Source organism: Cyprinodon tularosa, unplaced genomic scaffold (assembly GCF_016077235.1).
Source record: "Cyprinodon tularosa strain WSP-4 unplaced genomic scaffold, ASM1607723v1 ctg777, whole genome shotgun sequence".
Taxonomy (NCBI): Eukaryota; Metazoa; Chordata; class Actinopteri; order Cyprinodontiformes; family Cyprinodontidae; genus Cyprinodon; species Cyprinodon tularosa.
The window spans coordinates 95,813-116,228 of record NW_024039537.1 but is presented as its reverse complement, the minus strand read 5'-3'; the positions used below and the strand labels follow the sequence as shown (position 1 = coordinate 116,228).

The 20,416-nt window shown below is 40.6% G+C and overlaps 1 protein-coding gene across 2 annotated transcripts; it reads right to left on the bottom strand.

Moving 5' to 3' along the window:
- Positions 1 to 985: 985 nt before the first annotated feature.
- On the bottom strand, positions 986 to 14,449 carry LOC119773674 (NLR family CARD domain-containing protein 3-like). 2 transcript variants are annotated; one of them, XM_038270778.1, is made up of 10 exons: positions 14,370 to 14,449; positions 14,098 to 14,200; positions 13,919 to 14,023; positions 13,203 to 13,281; positions 10,254 to 10,482; positions 7,107 to 8,895; positions 6,847 to 7,020; positions 2,363 to 2,515; positions 2,176 to 2,222; positions 986 to 2,102 (listed from the first exon to the last, which is right to left on the bottom strand). In XM_038270778.1, the coding sequence occupies exons 2-10, from the start codon at positions 14,184 to 14,186 to the stop codon at positions 1,519 to 1,521; spliced, it is 3,249 nt and encodes a 1,082-aa protein (XP_038126706.1). In that variant the 5' UTR covers positions 14,187 to 14,200; positions 14,370 to 14,449; the 3' UTR covers positions 986 to 1,518. The 2 variants fall into 2 exon arrangements, with proteins under 2 accessions (XP_038126706.1, XP_038126705.1); XM_038270777.1 differs by lacking the exon at positions 14,370 to 14,449 and adding an exon at positions 14,282 to 14,318.
- Positions 14,450 to 20,416: the final 5,967 nt, after the last annotated feature.

Sequence of the window (20,416 nt, the reverse complement as noted above, 5' to 3'; positions counted from 1 at the left end):
CTGACAGTGCAACTCTTGGTCCTTACAGTGCAACTCTGGATCCTTACAGTGAAACTCTGGATCCTTACAGTGCAACTCTGGATCCTTACAGTGCAGCTCCTGGTCCTGACAGTGCAGCTCCGGGTCCTGACAGTGCAGCTCTTGGTCCTTACAGTGCAACTCTGGATCCTTACAGTGCAGCTCCGGGTCCTGACAGTGCAGCTCTGGGTCCTGACAGTGCAGCTCTGGGTCCTGACAGTGCAGCTCCGGGTCCTGACAGTGCAGCTCCTGGTCCTGACAGTGCAACTCTTGGTCCTTACAGTGCAACTCTGGATCCTTACAGTGAAACTCTGGATCCTTACAGTGCAACTCTGGATCCTTACAGTGCAGCTCCGGGTCCTGACAGTGCAGTTCCGGGTCCTGACAGTGCAGCTCTTGGTCCTTACAGTGCAACTCTGGATCCTTACAGTGCAGCTCTGGGTCCTGACAGTGCAGCTCTGGGTCCTGACAGTGCAGCTCTGGGTCCTGACAGTGCAGCTCCGGGTCCTGACAGTGCAGCTCCAGGTCCTTGCAGTGCAGGTCTGCAGCCAGACCCCTCTCGATGGAGGTGGGTCTCTAGGTTTACTGAGTGGCTGATTGAGTTTAGTTGTGCTAGAGTCAATGCAGGGTGAACAGAATGATGGTAGCGTCTGAAGGATAAGCTCTTGATTACCGCTTGAGGAAGGAGTAGTGAAGAGATCTGGAAGGGAAGAACTCAGCTTGGACCAGACTGCAGCATAAACAAAGGAGGACAATGGGACCAGTCTGACAAACCAAGGAGAAAACTCGGAAGATTAGATCAGATCAGATTAGATTCAACTTTATTGTCATTGCACAGGTACAGGTACAAGGCAACGAAATGCAGTTTAGGTCCAACCAGAAGTGCAATAGCAGCAAGTGCAGGATAAATAATGGTTCTATAAATACAGGACATGGGTTCTACTGAATAACTATAGAGATGAATACCATTATAAACAGAATCTTACTAATAAATGAATATAATATATAGATAACTAGTGTTATGAACTAAATTACAGCTGGATATGTATCGATTTTCTTTTTTCTTAGATTGTGTCTCTCACAGTGGACACGCACCTACAACGACAATTTCCTCCATGACTTCTAAGTGGGAGACGTTGAAAAAAAAGCAGGTTTTACTTCTAATAAACTAGAAACAGTCGTCATTACACATAGCAATATTCACACATCTTTGCCGATGTTTAAATAAGTATATTACAAAGGTAGTACGTGTTAGCTAACATGCTAATGGAAGTGAACATATTTCCATTTCAGGAACCATTTTCAGTAACAGCTGAAAGATAATGTGGTTAATTGAACAAACCTTTACTATATGCAGGCTGGTACACATCAAGCAGTGCATGCTATAAAATCTTCAGTATTCTATATGTAACAATCTATAATTAGTTTTACATTTTAGCAAAAGTCAAACATGGTATAACTAATATGACACATTTATATAGATATTCATAATCTAACACTTCAGTTTACACTCAAAGCTGCTTCCAAAGACTTGCAGTTTTCATACGAACAGAGTTTCAATGTGGAACCATAAGACCAGAACCCGAATCCAGGATAAACTGGTTCTTTGAATGTGGTGTTTACAGTGTGTAGGTGGATAAGCCTGCCGGAGCAAACTTTATAGTAGGACAGAGATCCAGCTGGGAAGTCCAAATGGACAGCGATTCTGTTGGACACTGTGGAGGATGAGGGCGAGGAAAAGGAGATGGTCGTAACGGTGTTGTTGTGCCAGACGGAGTACCCAACAGTATCAGAGCAGCTCAAACTCCAGGACTTATCGTTCTCTCCAAACCTGCAGTCGGTTCTGAATCCTCTCCTCTTGATACTTCTGTAACTGACGGAAATATGAACCCTTCCCTTCCACTCCACCTCCCAGTAGGAGCAACCAGTCATCCCGTTTCTGCACATTAGCTGCCACCAACTGAATCTGTCTCCGTGGTCCGGATACGGCTGCTCCTCCTCCAACACCGTCACCATCCGCTGGTCGTCGGACAGCTTCAGGTTCGTGTTTATCGTGTTTGTGTCAAACAAAAGTTCACAGAAGTCTGATGGAGAGAAACAAATTAAGTTTTTTGGGGTTTTTTTGTGTATGAAATTTATTATTTCATCATAACTTACATTTCCGTAGACTAGGGGTTAACCATTGCTCTCCACTGTGGTCCACCCTGTAGGAAAATGGAAATAAATAATTAACCAGAAAAGGTCGCTATTGACCTTCAACAAGTCTTCCTGCTGTTCCTCGCCTCCTCTCCATCTTTGTGGCTAACTCCACGACTCGACTCAAATTGTTGGTGTCTGAAAATACCTCAGAGTTTCCAGTTTGGTGGACTTTAGGCCAGCAGAACTTTCTCCAAGGTCATTGTAGCTGAGGTCCAGCTCGGTCAGGTGACAGGGGTTGGCGCTTAGAGCTGAGATCAGTGACGCACACCCTTCCTCTGTAATCTGACAACCTGATAGCCTGTAATTAAAAAACACAACTTTCTCAAAAATAAGCTATGAATATGAGGGGTTCTATACAAATGAAGACTCATCATCTTTAACCTAATGCTAAGGGTGTCGTTAGGGTTCATATTAGGGCTGCGACAACGAATCGATAAAAATCGACTTTTAAAAGCGTTGGCAACGAATTTCATCATCGATTAGTTGTGTCGTGCGATTAATGCGTCATCCGCCGCCGTCGTCATCACTGCTAGAAAAAAAAAATACGGCAGCGCGAGCCAGCGCTCTATTGACCGATAGCGCAAACGCAAGCTGCGTCTCAATTCGCAGACAGCCTGCGCTTTGTAAAGCGAAAAAAGTCGTAACATGCAACTTTTGTAAAAACAAATGAACATGGCACGGAAGCACCGCTGTTATGATGCAGCACCTGAAAAGGAAACACGTTGGAGCCTTCGATGGCAGTGAAGAGAGCTGATCAGCAGGGTGAGCGGCCATGTTTGTTTGGTTTTAAAGTGGGGAAACGTAACGTTAGTTTCTCAGGTAGCTCATCTGATGCTTTCCTTACCGTGTTAGTAGGTTACAGACGGTGAAAAGGTTGGCTACTTATTTTACTTTTAATTTCATTTGAATTAGCTTAAGCAGCGTTTATATTTTCTTTATAAATAAATTAACTTGCAAATTATGAGGGCAAGGCTTTTAAAGTTTAAATCTTCTGGCAAAGATAAAGTAAAGATCCTGCAATTTATGGAAGTAAAGCAGAATAAAATCCAGCAAGATCAGTAATATGTCAATTAATTATCTGCCACATTCCCATGTAAATATCTGTCTTTGGAGGATGTGTTTTTTAGCACCCCTAGTTCTCTCATTTTTATTCCAAATACAATTTATAATTTGAACCACAGGGCTATTTTTATCTCTATGGTTCAGTATTTCCTCAAGTAGCAACTTTAACTGCTATACTTTCCTGTCTTAAAAGGCAGAACTCTTCTAGTCTAAAAAAACCTCATTTGTTGAAATGGGGGGGCCTATTGTTTGAACCCCTTAGGGGCTTTTAAAAACAAAAATGTCTTTTTTTGCACTTTATGAAACAAAGTAGCCTATATTTTGTGGATGTACAGCTACATTTCTCATGTAAGTTTGCGTAGTTTTCATATTGCACCAGGACAGTTAATGAGCAACCTGTACTTTTGTGCTTGTTTGTTCTGTCTAAAATGTTTATTTTGGAATAAAGAGGTTAACATAAAAAATATTTTTTGTCCGATTCATCGATTAATCGAAAAAATAATCGGCTGATTCATCGATTTTTAAAATAATCGTTAGTTGCAGCCCTAGTTCGTATGTCCGGTCCATGTGTGTGTGGTTCTTGTTGTTGTGCCTCCTTAAAATATTTTGCAGAATAACGTACTGTTTTTTTGTTGTTTTTTTTAAGAACCATCAAGTCCTAGTAGAGTAACAGCAGTATGCAACAGCAACATCCGCTCTTTTGCACAAAGGCTGAACATTATTCCACTGAGGCAGGGGCGGATTTAGGGAATTTGGGGCCCTAGGCAAAGACCGTCAAGGGGACCTCTGAATTTAGAAGACAACACATAAAACTACGGAGCCCCTCTGATGACATGGTCAAAAAAAATTTTTAATTGTGGCCACGAAGTAGTATTTCGCGGCCACGCAATAAGTATAACGTGCGCACGAAATACTATTTCGTGGCCACGCAATAAGTTTAACGTGCGCACGAAATACTTATTAATAATATCAATAAATCCGCCCCCGTTTTCAGGCTTATGTTAACTGTAATGACTTATCTTGGACAGGCTGCTATGTAAACGGGCCTTTAGTCCTTCGTTTAGCTATGCTGCGGTTGTTTACACTACGCCTTTTCCACCTAAAATGGCGTCTTAGCAACAAATGTCACGTGACTGGCGGAGACCGACTGAGTAAGCAAATCGAACGCGCCTTATACCTTAGAGAAGGCGCACTCGATTTGCTTACCCAGTTGTCCAGGAATGATATTAATATTATTAATAAGTATTTCGTGCGCACGATAAACTTATTGCGTGGCCACGAAATACTACTTCGTGGCCACAATTAAAAAATTTTTTTGACCATGTCATCAGAGGGGCTCCGTATAAAACAGCCCCATTCTACAGATAGAGAAATGTTAATAGAATAGACATCCATTATCTGTTCTAGGTTGTGTCCCTCTCTTCTGGTCCCTTTTCTTCTTGTTTTCCTCTCTATGTTTTGTACTCAGCTGACTTTTCATGCTGTCTCTAAAGGAATGAAAGATTTTTTTCCCAAGCACTAAGCTCACTTAGCTGATTGCTCCTTCCTGTGTTTCCAAAAAGGCCAAAGTAAATAACCCAGTCCTTCTTTTCACTGTAGACAAGCCATGATCTGCATCAACTATAAACATGTACAGGGCTTCTATAGAATCATGCACCGGGCTCTCACACTGATGGGACAACCCAATGCGTGAGTAAATGTCAGGCTTAAAGGCACACCGTAGACTTTGTGACCTAAAGAGTTGATGCATATGAGCTATTTTAAATGATTCCTCAGGTCGATATAAAGCACCACCTATGTAAGTTGGGAGAAGAAGCACTGTCGTTGGCCTGATCATGTGACCTGGAAGAACATATCGCTTCATGGCCACAGGCTCTACTATAGTCATGTAGCTAAGGCATTTGCTCTATTTTTCCACCTGCTTAACTACTGTTAATGTCTGAGGGAAGAAAAAGATTAAACCTTCTGAGGAGGCTAAAAAGAGAAAACCTAAAAGGGATTGTTTGCAAGGAAAAACAAGAGTTGATCTTGTAAAGGAGTTTGTTGGTTGGCACTAGTGTTGCGCCGATGCCATTTTTTGGCCCCGATACCTAGCTGTGCAGTATTGGCCGATAACGATACCATAATAATGTAAAAATCGCCATCATGGCTTCATGTCAAGCTGCTGCCTACCTTTGTGAAGCAGGAAAAAATCTAATACAAAGTGAATCCAGTAAAACTTTTTATTGCCTACCAGGAGTGGGTGATAATAGTTGAATAATCTTATGGCTCTCAAAATGGTATCGGTGCCCTATTTGTTGGTACTCGCCGATACCGATACCACCATTTTAGGACAGTATCGGGGCTGGTAACGGTATCGGTGCAACACTAGTTGGCACAGACTGAAAGAAGAAGCCGGATGTAAAACCGATTCTCTTTTCTAAACTTTATTATTAGACTGGTTAGTTAAAGGAATAGTACACCCAAAACATGATTAGCCTTCATTTTCTACTCACCCCCATGCTGAACAACACTCTGGAGTACTTTTTTGATATCTCAAATGCATCTGGAGATCTGGGAGGCTTCTTGCTGTCTGCTGACATTCAAATAATGGAGGTCTATGGTGCCCGAGGCAGAAAGGTCCATAAAAGTCCACAAAAAACGTGTCAATATTCCTCCATACTGCTCGTCCAATTTATTCCAAGTGTCCTGAGTGGGTAGCGTCCAGAATTTACTCGAAACGAAGTCATTTAGAATGTTTTTAGAGCATAAACAGTAGTGTATAGGATTTCCTGAAAGCGCGCACATGCGCGTTCACAACGCTACAGAAGCCGGCAGACCAAACCAGCGCATTCAGCTCGGCAAAGAACTCATGCTCTTCCTCAACACTGAAGTCCTCAGACATTTTTCTTTCGTTGTTTCTTTCTTTGCACATGTAAACAGCACATTTCTTCTTCTACGCTTGCATTATTGGCAGAGCAGACGCTGAATGCGCACTTTCATCTGGTTTGGTCTGCCGGCTTCCGTAGCGTCATGAACGCGCTTTCAGGAAATCCTATACACTACTGTTTATGCTCTAAAAACATTCTAAATGACTTTGTTTCGAGTAAATTCTGGATGCTACCCACTCAGGACACTTGGAATACATTGGACGAGCAGTATGGAGGAATATTGACACATTTTTTGTGGACTTTTATGGACCTTTCTGCCTCGGGCGCCATAGACCTCCATTATTTGAATGTCAGCAGACAGCAAGAAGCCTCCCAGATCTCCAGATGCATTTGAGATATCAAAAAAGTACTCCAGAGTGTTGTTCAGCATGGGGGGGAGTAGAAAATGAAGGCTAATCATGTTTTGGGTTTACTATTCCTTTAACTCTTTACTCCTTGTATACAGTCATAGATCTTTGTTATTATTTTTGATGTTTAGTAGAAGCAAAATATCAGCAGAGAGAGCTAGCAGGCTACAAACAAAAGCTAACACCTAAATGTGTAAATCTCAGGTGTGAAACCTCAGATGTGAAAATTACAGGTATAGCGCCCCTAGTGGCCTTTAAATCAAGATCCAGATCACCAATAGTGAACTCACCTGAGGCTCTCCAGTTTACAGTGTGGACTTTGTAGTCCAACAGAGAGGATCTTTACTCCTGAATCTCCCAGGCTGTTGTTGCTGAGGTCCAACTCTCTCAGAGAGGAGTTCTCAGATTCCAGGACTGTGGACAGAGCTTCACAGCTGATCTCAGACAGGTTACAGCAACTGAGTCTGTGACAAAGTAACACAAACTTTAGAAAATGCTGAAATTAAGAGGATTAGCTGGCAAATAAAAAGCTACATTGAGATGGACCTACAGAGCTTTGTTAGAGGCTTTGACCACTGGCAGAAGCTTCAGCAGAGCCTCTTCTGAAGCAGAGTATTGCTTCAGGTCAAACACGTCCAAATCCTTCTCCAAGGAGAGTAAGATGAAAGCCAGAGCTGACCACTGAGAAGAGGACAGCGTACACGAGGACAGACTTCCTGATCGCAAGTACTGCTGGATTTCCTCCACTAAAGAACAATCGTTAAGTTCATTCATACAGTGAAACAGATTAATGCTTTTCTCAGGAGACAGATTCTCAGCTATCTTCTTTTTTATGTAGTCTATCGATTCTCGGTTGGTTTCTGAGCTTCTAATTGACTGTAGGAGCAGTCCTTGCAGAAGCTTTTCGTTTGTTGGCAAGGAAAGACCTAGAAGAAAGCGCAGGAAGAGGTCCAGATGTCCGTTTGTACTCTCTAAGGCCTTATCCACAGCTGTTTGGTGCAGCTCGGTTTTTGAACATTCATTTTGTCTTTCTTTCAATACTTGGGAGGATCTCAGCAGGTTGACTCCGGTGTTCTTGAAGGTGAGATGGACATAAAGAGCAGCCAGAAACTCCTGGACGCTCAGATGGACGAAGCAGAACACCTTCTCCTGGTGCAACCCTCGCTCCTCTCTGAAGATCTGTGTGAAGACTCCTGAGTAAACTGAGGCTGCTTGGACATCAATACCACACTCTGTCAGGTCAGATTCGTAGAAGATCAGGTTTCCCTTCAACAGTTGCTCAAAGGCCAGTTTACCCAGAGACTCAACCATCTTTTTGTTCTCTAGGGTCCAGTGTGGATCTCCCTCTGGCTGGCCGTCATATTTGACCTTTTTCACTTTTGTTTGAACTACCAAAAAATGGACGTACATCTCAGTCAGGGTCTTTGGCATTTCTCCTTTATCTCTAATCCAAACACACTCCAGTACCGTAGCTATAATCCAGCAGAAGATGGGAATGTGACACATGATGTAGAGGCTTCTCGACGCCTTGATGTGGGAGATGACGTTCTTCGCCTGCTTCTTTTCTTTAAACCTCCTCCTGAAGTACTCTTCCTTTTGTGAGTCGGTGAATCCTCGGATCTCCGTCACCAGGTCAACACACCGGGGAGGGATCTGATTGGCCGCTGCAGGTCGTGTGGTTATCCAGAGGCGAGCAGAAGGAAGCAGTTTCCCCCTGATGAGGTTTGTCAACAACACACCCACGGAGGTGGACTCTGTGACGTCAGTCAGGATCTCGGTTTTCTGGAAGTCAAGAGGAAGTCGACACTCATCCAGACCATCAAAGATGAAAAGAACCTGGAAGTCCTGAAACCTGAAGATTTGCGCTTCTTTGATTTCTGGGAAAAAATGATGAACAAGTTCCACCAAGTTGAACTTTCTCTTTTTCAGCATATTCAGCTCTCTGAAGGTGAAGGGAAAGATGTACTGGATATCCTGGTTGTTTTTGTCCTCGGCCCAGTCCAAAGTGAACTTCTGAGTCAGGAGGGTTTTTCCGATACCAGCTACCCCCTTCGTCATCACCGTTCTGGTCTGTTCAACCCTTCCTGGTGGTGCTCTAAAAACATCTTCTTGCCTAATTGTTTTTTCTGGCGTTTCTTGTTTTCTTGAAGCCGTTTCGATGTGTCTGATCTCATGTTCATCGTTGACCTCTGCAGCTCCTCCCTCTGTGATGTAAAGCTCAGTGTAGATCTCATTCAGGACGGTTGGGTTTCCTTCCCTGGCAACCCCCTCAAACACAAACTGAAACTTATTTTTTAGGTTAGCTCTGTGTCTCCGCTGAAAGTCTGTGATAGGAATTCCTGCGGGGAAAAACAAAAAGTTTTTAACTTGTTTTCTGCTAAAACAGAAAACAAAGAACAGGCGTGTTTTGGATATGTGCACAGATTGTATGTTGCAGTTTTACCTACAGTAAATCCTTCTACGTTTTAATTGAATAATTTAATCCTCATCCACAGCGATTTAAAAAACAATGGTTCTGGAAATGAGGACTCCATGGGCTTGTAAACAGTAAAAACAAACATCCTTCTATTGTCATCTTCTATACTCACAGCTATGGGCATTTTAAATGTTTTTTTGTTTGTTTTTTCATAGGTTAAAATCTTAGGTTCTGAGAAATGTGCATCGGGATTATTTCTTAAAATTTCCAGATATCAGAACAGAAAGGTTTCAAAATATAGCTTAATTTGTGCATTAACCCTTTTAATACCTGATCATGACATTGTGAGTGTGAAACACTGTGGAGGTTCCTCCATCTTTTCCTCCGTGTTAGTATTTCTTTATTTAAAGGTCTTCACACAATAGATTTATAATTTCACTTTTGTGGTGGTTTTTTGGCATTAGGTTGTTTACTATTATATGTGCACACATTTAGTAAAAACCATTTGTTTATTTGAATTAACTACGTGTCTTTGCTGAGTTTGAAGGACTGGCTGAGTGGAGAGGACTGGTTGAAAGGCAAACCAGGAAGTGGGACGTACCATCAGGCTGCTGGAAGCAGGGGACTGGATGTTGGAGTCTACTTCTCTCTCTCCACTTATGGCATAACTGTTAAAGCATTTTTGGTGTTATGATGATTTCTTTTGATAGTTGTGTTGTCATCCAATGTTGTTAGTTTGAATTAGTTATTTATGTTTATGCATTGTTTGTTTTTGTCTTATCTCCCACCCCTCCTCGTTTGTATAGGCTAGCCTTTGTGTATAAATTCCCCTGTGTGTTCATTGTGTGAGGTCAGTTTTTTGGTTTTGTTATCCTGAGTTAGGTATGCCTTAGTTGATTTCTTTGGGCACATTTTGGTATATTTTTTTTTGAGATTTGATGTAAGTCCTTTTTTGCGAAGATTTTTTTGGAAAATAAATAGAAAAAACTTTTTTATATGCCTTTGTCCTTGTGCCTTACTGGACGGACCACCACAAACATCTAAATCCTAATTGTTTCCTAACATTGGAATTTTTTTTGTGAAAATTTAGATTCCAGGAACAGGATATTTGTAAGAGTCTGTTGACTCAGGAGTTTCTCTTGGTCATATGTCTATGTCTTAATCCAACGTTTCGTTTAAGTGTGTGTGTGTGTGGGGGGGGGGGTTCTTTGTCATGGTTTGTATATTTTGAGCGGAATGATAAAAGCCAGGTACGTTTGCATTTTAAATAAAATATCTTACTGCTCTGCAGAAGGTCTGCTAGGTTCTCATGTTCCATTCCTCTCAGGAAGTCCAGCACCATCTTCAGAAATGACTCCCTGATCCTCCTCCTCTGCTCTTCATTCTCACCAACCAGGACATCTTCGTTCTCCATTTCTCTCTCTGAATCATAGGAAGAATCTGGATCCAGAACTTTATGAAAATTCTTCAGTTCATTCTTCATAAAAGTCAGAATATTTTCCTCCAGTACCTGCAGAAGAGATTTCATTCAGCTTTTACCTGAAGATTATTGATCATATTTCACAAGTGTTGTAGAGATTGTTTTAAACTTTATATTTTTTGATCTGAATCCACAGATGGAAACAAGCAGCAATCAGAAAAAAAGGGAATCGGATATTCTGAAAGGCTCAACGTGTTTCAGGTATGATGCACAAATACAAAAAAGTGCAAATGAAAGTGAAATAAATGCAGCTGAATATTATTGCTGCTTTTACTAAGAATCAACAAGTATTTAAAAAGGCTACAAACATGCCTCACAAAATGAAAACAAAGCACAAGAGGGAGTCGACTACAGAGCCAGATGGGACCAGACCTCAGGCCCCGTCCACACGAAGTCAAAACGCACACGAAACGCTAATATTTTCCAGAACGTTTGTCGTAAAGACGGAGACGTAAAATAAATGTCATCGTCCACACGAATGCATGAAAACGCTGCAAAATGTATGCCAGGCCTGTAAGTGGCGCTGTGGTGCCAAAGCAAAAATAGGCGAAAACAGGCAACGAAATGTTGGGCATGCGCAGTAATATTTATACATGGTTGCCCTGCGGGTCCATTTTCGTGGTTCAGTCAAATTCAGGTGCTGAACTATGTGGTCGATATTGCTCTGTTCTTCCTGGAGATATTCCAGAAGAAGAAGATTCTGTTGTAAGCCCGACAGCAGGGTGAGTAGCATGAGCAGCAACCATTCAACACAGTACGGCGCCATTGTTGTTGTGATACTGTGTCGCGCATGCGTGTTTAGAGGCGACGCTATGACGCATGCGTGTAAGAAAAAAAATGCGGTTAGAGCTTAAAGATGGAAACACGAAAACGGCGTTTATAAATCTTCCCAGGCTTAATAAAAAAAAGATCGTTTACAAACCCCCGAAACGCCGGCTTCGTATGGATGAGAGGCTGGTTTGGTGAAAAAGTTGTGCGTTTAGGCCAGGGTTTGACTTCGTGTGGACGGGGCCTCAGTGAAGATGTTGAGGTGATGCTCAGGAGAAAGTTGGAGAAAAAAGTTACTTTTCCTTTATGTCTTTTTTAAACATAATTTTTTTTTTTTAATTATAGAAAATCAGAATTTTTAGTCCTATAAATCTGCAGTGGTCCCACTTGAACTGTTGATCAACCTGTTTGCAGAGCTAATATTGCTTTTTGTTTGTATTTCTTTAACTTGGTGTTTTCCTTTGCATTTGTCATGATCCATGATTATATTTTAAAAAATTGGCTCGTTACTTTAGTTTTGAATCATTTCAATGGAGTTACCGTTATTATTTTTCACGTCATCAATACGAAATTCAATCTAATTGGATGGGAATCTACGTTGCATTTGACGCACCACTACAAGATGAATCGACAGATTCGGCGGTATTCATTGGCGGCAAATCATTGCAGCTTGGTGGCGGTGGCGTTAGCATAGTAGCATGGACGACGAGATGATTGAAAATGAACACAACGGAGATCTAGTCCTATTGGCAGACATCCATTTAAAATGTAGGCAACGGCATGAAAAAAGTGGTTTCTACTTTTACTTTTATACTTTAAGTAAATTTACAAGCCTGTACTTCGTTACTTTTACTTGAGTAAAGAAGTCTAATCAGTACTTCCACTTTTACCAGAGTATTTTTTAACACAAGTATCTGTACTTTTACTCAAGTACGGAAAGTGAGTACTTTTGCCATCTCTGCCGGTTCCTAACTAGTCCTCATCCTCACCTTGGTTTTTCCTTTATATTCTGCTCAGCCCAGCTATCAAGGCCAGATCATTGTTTCTCTTATGCCTGTCTGTTTCTGTAGTTTTTAGTTATTTGCAAGATTCATGTGATTCAGTCAGGGTGACAGTGGCGTCGGATGTAGGAGTTTGCCCTGAAATCCAAGGATTGACGGTTCAAGCCCCGACTCCGACTTTCAGTGTCATTGTGTCCTTGGGCACGACATTTCACCTGCATTGTCTACTGATGGTGGTCAGAGGGCCCGGTGGCGCCAGTGTATGGCAGCCCTGCTTCTGTCAGTGAGCCCCAGGGCAGCTGTGGCTACATCAGTGTATGCGTGAATGAATTAAGTGGAAAGTGCTTTAGTCAAGTCTCCTGACTTGAATAAAGGCGCTATATAAGTTTATGCCATTTACCATTCATGTCCTGGATCCTGGCGGCTAGCAGATTGAGAGGGTTTTCATGTATGTCCTGTCTTCTGATCATTTCGTGGTCCTCCTACACAGAGCCCTCAGGGTTTTAGGTCGGTACGCGGAGAAGGTCAGTTTTAATACCGTAAGCCTGGCTCCAAGGAGGAGACCAGTTTAAAGTTTCTGCAGAAATCCTGGTACCATGTCTTGTCTCTGTCCCCTCAACCACTGAGCCTTAGTCTGCAGCAGTTCTACAGCTCCGCGTTTCTGTTCTGTTTTGTTTTAATAAATGTTTTGAACATTCCTACTGACTGTATCACTTTAAATACTGGGTCCCTCCGTCCCGTTTTATGGCAGCATATCCAGCTTCCTTTAGCTTCTGTTTGTTTCTCTGTTGCATTTTGTTTTTCTGTTTGCCCATTTTGCAGTTTGCATGGTTCCCTTCTTTGCTGCACCTGACAGGCACCTTTTGAATTAGAGCTAAGCCAAAAAATAGTCATTGACCAATGACATCTAGTTGCTTTTCTTGTTTTTGAAGCTTTTTTAAATGAATACAAGTTTGATTTTATCACTTTTAAGATTCTTACCATGAACACAGAATCCAGCTGAGTCAGATGCTGAGCTGCAGACTCTGTGCCGAGAACATCGGAGCTCTGTTGGTCAGAACTACAAAAACATTTGGCACAGTTTAAGGATGAGGTATTATTTTTAAAAATTAGACGACTGTCAGATTTATCACATTAAAAAGCAGAATATGTTATTTATTTCTTCCGATGAGGAAATGTAAATTAATCATAGCAAACAATATGTTTTGGACCTACAGTACAGTCACTATCAAACTGAAAAAATATGTTTTTTGCAGAAGTTTAATATAAACCATTTAGTTAAGTTCTGGTTTCTGTTATATAACAAACATTACAAATGATTTATAGCTGTTTAAATCAAAAATATCTCTAAAGAAATTTTCAAACAGCGGTGAGGTGTTCCAGCAGATTCTGCAACAGCTTCTTCCCCACCGCCATCAGAAAGCTGAACTGTTGAAAAATCTCTAAATAATGTCACACACTCTGCATCACACTGAGAACACCAAACCAAAATACTGCAGAATTGCACCATATATATAAATTAATGCTCTAAACGTCCATATCAATGCATTTTTTGTACCATTTTTTTTCTCCCATACTGTTTACAGTTTTGTACACACTCTTTGTATACAAAACTACAATAAAAGTTGTCTACGTCTGCATCTAAGTGTTGTTCTACCTTCTTCTTCCCCACAGTAGTTCAGCTTAGGTTGACTCACTTTGTCTCCAAAGGTGCAGTTTTAAAAGCAATAGGTGGTTCTCGAGACTGGAAGGACACGGTGCTTGTTTCCGATGCATCAGATTCTCGTCTTGGTAGCTCCGCTCTTCCATATAGGAAAGAGAAAACATTTTCATTCCTCACTGTTATGTGTAGAGGAGTCCAAAATGATCATCTTACCTCTCTGCTGTGATCTGGGTCCTCAGTTTGCTGCTCAGATGGACTTTAGCTCTCTGGGCTTCATCCTCTTGCTCTTCACACTGATTCATATTAGTGTCAATACCTTCACAGAAATACACAGATATTGTCCTTCATCAGAATCAATCAGTTCTTACTGTCAGGCTTAATTATTAAGGGCAAGAACCTTGTTTAGGTTAGAAGAAGATATGAAGATATGAAGATCCTGCTGGTGTTTGATCAGAGTTTTCCAGTTTGTTATTTAAGTGTCTCTCCTTTTATCCTCAGATCCTCTTCCAAATCTTTTCCTGGTGGGTAAAGGAAACGCCAGCTTAGAAGATCATGACCGCTGTTGTCTTCCTTGGTTTTTCTTTAAGTACTTCCTAAAACACAGTCACGCCCTCATAAGGAAAATAACAGTGACATCATTACCGGTCTAACATGGCAGATGTTTATAGCAGCTGTACACTAGATGGAGCTAGATCATCATCTGGTGGATCTATAGTCAGTTTACAGCAGAGAAAACCCAAAGAGGTTCCTTCTATCATGCTGTATTTGGTAGTAATAAGTCTGACTTACCTGTAATACGTCACAGACATGAGGCCAAATTGTTCCTGCATCAAGGAATTCTGAGCAGATTTCTCTTATTTTATTTCCTAAAGAGGACATTGGTGATTGGATGTCATTTGGCTCAACTGGTATACCTTTGTAAGGTCATTTGCAGTTAGTTTTCAACTGTCATCCACAAACTATAGAACTATAGAGCATTGAAATATATATATTACTTTTACCGGTACTTTTTATTTTTCAAAACGCTTTACACAGGACTGTGGTCGGAAAAATCCCTTCACTATATTGTTATTGTGACAATTTCCCTTTACTTCCTTTCTAAAAGTATTCACCCAGGGCATCTCATGCCTGCAAGGCTACACAGTGTCTGGATGAGAGGGGTTGATTGAAATAGAAGATAATGGAGCAGAGGATCATTTTTCCCATCACAGTTCAGACTCCTCGCTCTCAAGGTTTATTCAACATTTTACTGTTTTCTTCCACTGATTGTAAGTTGTTTTTTTTTTATTAACAGTACGTGAAAAACCTTCACAGCTTTTTGAATAAAGAACACAGGATCTCCATTTCTTATTAAATCATGCTACGTTCACACCTAATGCGCTTTGGGCAGCTTTACATTCAAAGTCTATCAAGGTGCATAAAAAGGTCCTGCAGGGCATTTAGAGCAGGCGAGCAGCGCCTCATGAGGTTCTGAGCATCTGAGGCACGTGACGTGTGGTGATGTGGTAATGTGGCCTTTTTTGTCGAGTTGATTGCATGTCATTTTCTAATTTTGGGTTTTCTTTATTTTTGAACTTACTTACTTGTTAGTGTCATTTTTGTGTGTTGCATGTGTTTTCTGATTTTGTTTGGAGGTCACATTACCACTCACACCTGGACACGCCCACAGCACAGGTGTTCTCCATCAGCTGAGCAGCATACAGACAGTGGTGATGGTGATAAAAAGGCAGCTGTTTGGTTGGAGGGGAGAGACACCGGACACGGGAAGCCGAAGCACCGAACATGGAGGGAGCCGGTGTAGGTACCAGACTGACTCGGGGGGCCTGCGCCTATGCTGAGATGCGTCAGAGCGTCCGCCATCTTAAATGTGGCAAATCTGCAGTTTCTCAGTCACTTAAACAGTATCAGAGGGACTTTAATCTCTGAATATACTTTGTATTCGTAGTATTTTTGTAATATTACAAGTTTATTTTTTGTATCCCTTTAGCTTCATTCTCCTGAATTTATTCTCGTTACAAATGCAGACCGCGGGCTCAATGTAGTTTGTTTGAGTGGCGTTGACATAATGTCATGTCATCGGGAGGCGCAAGGCCCATGGCGAATTCGGTGACGTCATCGGAAGGCGCAGGGACCATGGAGAATTTCTTCGTAAAATTGTCCGTTTACAAACCGCAATGCCGCTTTCAAAGAAAACCTACACCCCGCTATAATTACTTTAGTAAGCTGTCCAGACCAATCAAAATGTTTTGCGCAATTGTGCAAACGTTAAAACAATTATGTGACGTCATCAAAAGCCCGAGTCAATCTGGTACCTACACCGGACAAGGGGAGTCCGGACAAGATGGCGGACGTGTAAGACATATTGCATCGTGCTCTCAGTACCAGGACGTTAGATGGCAGTTATTTGCTTCCCCAAATAACACTTTGAGAAGAAATTAGTTCTTATTGAATTTCACTACTCTTCGTGAAAGAAAATGCGAAAAGCTGCTCAGAAAAGACCCAATGAGCATAAGTTGCTCACAACTACCATGCCTGCTAATGATGACCATAACTACACTGGCACGGAGCCACAAACAGATGCTGAGGAGGATGAATTTCCCCCGCTCCCGGTAACACCAAGTAAGTCTCCCGCTGCCAAGAAACCTTCTCCCAATATTCCTCGCACGACAAGCAACCCAAATACTGAAGATCCTATTGCCATGCTTGCTAACCTGATCAACACAAGAAGTGATGCACTGGAAATGAAGTTGGGAAATATGCTTGAACAAATGGAAATTTTTAAAAAAAAGGTTGACTGCATGGGAAAACGTGTTGAGCTCACTGAAAAAAACACCACAGCCTGTTCGATTCGTGTTACCGAGCTGGAGCGCTACAGTCGCCGTTGGAACCTCAGACTTCACGGAGTCCCCGAGACGGAGAAGGAGGACGCGGTGGCGGAGGTGACCCGGGTCTGCCAAGAGATTATGCCGAGGGAAAAAGAGAGGCTTCAGCTCTTCATTGATGTTGCTCATCGAGTTGGGAAAAAGTTCGTCGGCAGCTCCCGTCCTATTATCATTCGTTTTGTCGCCAGAAGGTATCGAGATTACATATGGAAAGCAGCTAAAGGCAACGACTTTCTTAAAAAAAATGGTCTCCGTTTTACTGAAGATCTGTGCAAAGAAGACCGCGACTTCCGACAGAAACTATGGCCGTCCATCCAGAAAGCTCGGGAAGAGGGGAAGTCAGCATATTTCATAGGTGGTCGAGGTTTCATTGACGGCGTGGAGATTCCTGCAACTTTTGACCCAGTAAAGGAATAAGTTATATTTCAGATATCCTGTTTTGGTTCACCATACTGTTCTAAGTATGTATATTTCAGTGCCAACTAATATTTAGTTCCTTAATAAGGTACTGGTCCACGATGTTTGTTACTATTCACCTTCTCTGACCGAGCCCTTTTGACTGTTTGACTGTTGACTGTTAAAAAGGAAAGCGTTGTTTCTATTTGCCAAAAATATCAATCCTGATTTTTGTTTCTTTCAGGAGTGTCATTCAGTTGCTTCTGATGTTAATTTTTGGAAAGCCCAATGGGGAAATTCCATTTGGTTTTCTCATGGTTCGGAGCATTCTGCAGGAGTTATGACGTTAAAACATAGATTTAAGGGGAATATTATTGCCTCTGAAAGTGACTTAATGGGACACTATATCTGTCAAGTTTTTGCTTTTGAAAACCATTGCTTCATTTGTGCTAATATTTATGGTTACAACAACAAACGAGAGAATGATAGTCTATTTCACTTAATAGAGATTTTTTTTTTAGAATGGCTAAAGAAATTCCCCAAAGCTATAATTATCATGGGAGGAGATTTTAATACTGTTCTTGATGGGGATCTTGATAAATGGCCTCCAAACAGACCTAATGCCTCCAACTCAATTGTCAAATCCTTTATGGAAAAATTCAACTTGACTGATATCTGGAGAGATGTCCATCCTCATGACTATATATTCACTTGGAATAATAAATCGTCAACAAGAATGTCTAGAATTGATTTCTGGTTAATATCAAACACAGTAAACAAGGAGAATGTAACTGTTAAAATACTTCCTACTCCTCTTACTGACCACAAAGCTATTGAATTAATTTTAAATTTTTCAGACAAAAAACAATCTTTTTACTCACACTGGAAAATGAACAGTTCCTTACTGCAATTTGAAGAAGTCTCTGCAAATATATCAAAGTTATTCAATCAGTATTGGTCTAAAGCTCATGTAGATGCTCGCTATAACCTTAATTGGGAATTGTTCAAATTTGAAGCTGGAAAATTCTTAAGAAAATTTAGTAGTAATAAGGTCAAATCTATTAGAGCAGAAGAAAATTGTATAATTTCCAGAATTGTTGAGATGTCTTATTCAAATCCTTCCACTTTAAGTGATTTAGAACAACAAGAATTAACTGAATTACAGATTAAGTTAGACAATATATACATAAATAAAAGTAAAGGTGCTTTTGTTAGATCAAGAAGAAAATGGATGGAAGAAGGAGAACAAAATACCCATTACTTTTTCAATCTTGAAAAACATAATGCTGTCAATAATTCTATTAGCAGACTTAAAATTAACAACTCAATAACTGATAATCCTGATCATATTGCTAGATACTGTTGTTCATTTTATGAGAATCTGTATCGTTCTAACCTCTGTCAAGCCTCAATTGATTCCTTATTAAATAATTTAATAGTAAAACCAATTTCTAATATCGACCAGAAACGATGTGAGGAGCCAATCACAATTCATGAAATTCTTGATGCTATTGCACATCTCAAAACCAACAAATCCCCTGGGACCGATGGTCTAAGTGCTGAATTCTATAAACACTTTTCTAATGACTTCGCCCCTTTTTTACTGGAGGTCTTTAATGAAAGCATTAAAAATGGCTCTCTGCCTGCAACTCTTACTCAGGGCTTAACTACACTTATACCAAAACCCAACAAAGACCCTTTATTTCTCAATAATTGGCGACCTATCTGTCTTCTCAATACCGACTATAAAATATTAGCCTTGGTGATCGCTAAAAGATTAAAATCAGTTCTTCATTCAATCATTGACGAAACTCAATCAGGATTTATGAAAAATCGGCATATCACAAATAATATAAGACTTGTTCTTGATATTTTAGATTATCCTGATTTTGTTTCTGATAATGGACTTATTTTATTTTTAGACTTCTATAAGGCTTTTGACACTGTAGAACATGGCTTTATGTTTCAAAGTTTAGAAAAGTTTGGATTTGGAAAGCTATTTGTAACGATTATCAAAACTCTATATCAAAACAACAACAGTTCTATCAAATTAAGGAATGGCTCCTCTCCTAGATTTAACATCAGCAGAGGAATCAGACAGGGGTGTCCAGTCTCCCCCTACCTGTTTCTTTTGGTAGCTCAGCTTCTGGCAGATCATATTAAAACCAGTCCTCTGAAAGGGTTAATTGTTGCAGAAAAAGAACTTATCCTAACACAACTGGCTGATGACACTACCCTGTTTTTAAAGGACAAGGATGAAGTTTCATTAGCAATTCAAGTATTAAACAATTTCTCAAAAGCTTCTGGTCTGCATTTGAATCTCAAAAAATGTGAAATTATGGCAGTTAAAGATTGCACTGAGACATCAATTGAAGGCATTCCAGTTAAAAACAAGGTTGTTTATTTAGGCATAACCATTACAAAAGAACAAAAAAATCGTAGCTCCTTAAATTTTGATCCTTTAATTCTAAAAGCTAAAAAGAAACTTAATCAGTGGTTGGTTAGGGATCTTTCACTACGAGGTCGTATTCTACTTAGTAAAGCTGAAGGCATCTCTAGGCTTACATATGCTGCTCAGGCTTTAGATCTTAATAAAGGCACTGAAAAAGAAATAGACAAATTGCTCTTTAACTTTGTTTGGAAGAATAGAATACATTACATTCGAAAATCTACTTTAATTAACTCATATGAAAATGGAGGGCTTAACTGTTTATCTTTCTCCACATTAAATAACACATTCAAAATAAATTGGATTCGCCAGTTCTTCGCATCTCAAACTTCTATATGGAATACTATTCCGTATTACATTTTTTCAAAACTTGGGGGTTTAACCTTCTTCCTGGTATGTAATTTTGATGTACATAAACTTCCCATCAATCTCTCTAATTTTCACCGTCAGGCTTTTTTGTCATGGTCACTTATCTACAAGCACAACTTTTCGCCTCACCGGTATTTTATTTGGAACAATAAGGACATCCTGTACAAGAAAAGATCATTGTTCTTGGATTCTTGGTTCAGGCATGACATTACTCTGGTTGATCAACTGTTTGATGACAATGGCACATTATTGAGTTATGAGGGATTTCTCTCTAAATTTGACCTCCCTATTTCTTCTGGAGAATACGCAAAGGTTTTTGGTGCCATTTCGTCTGGGATCTGCATGTTATATAGACAGAGGCCAAGACTTGATTCTTCTTCATCACCCTCTCTGACTCCCATGGACTCTCCTGTTGGCAAAATATGTCTCACCTCAT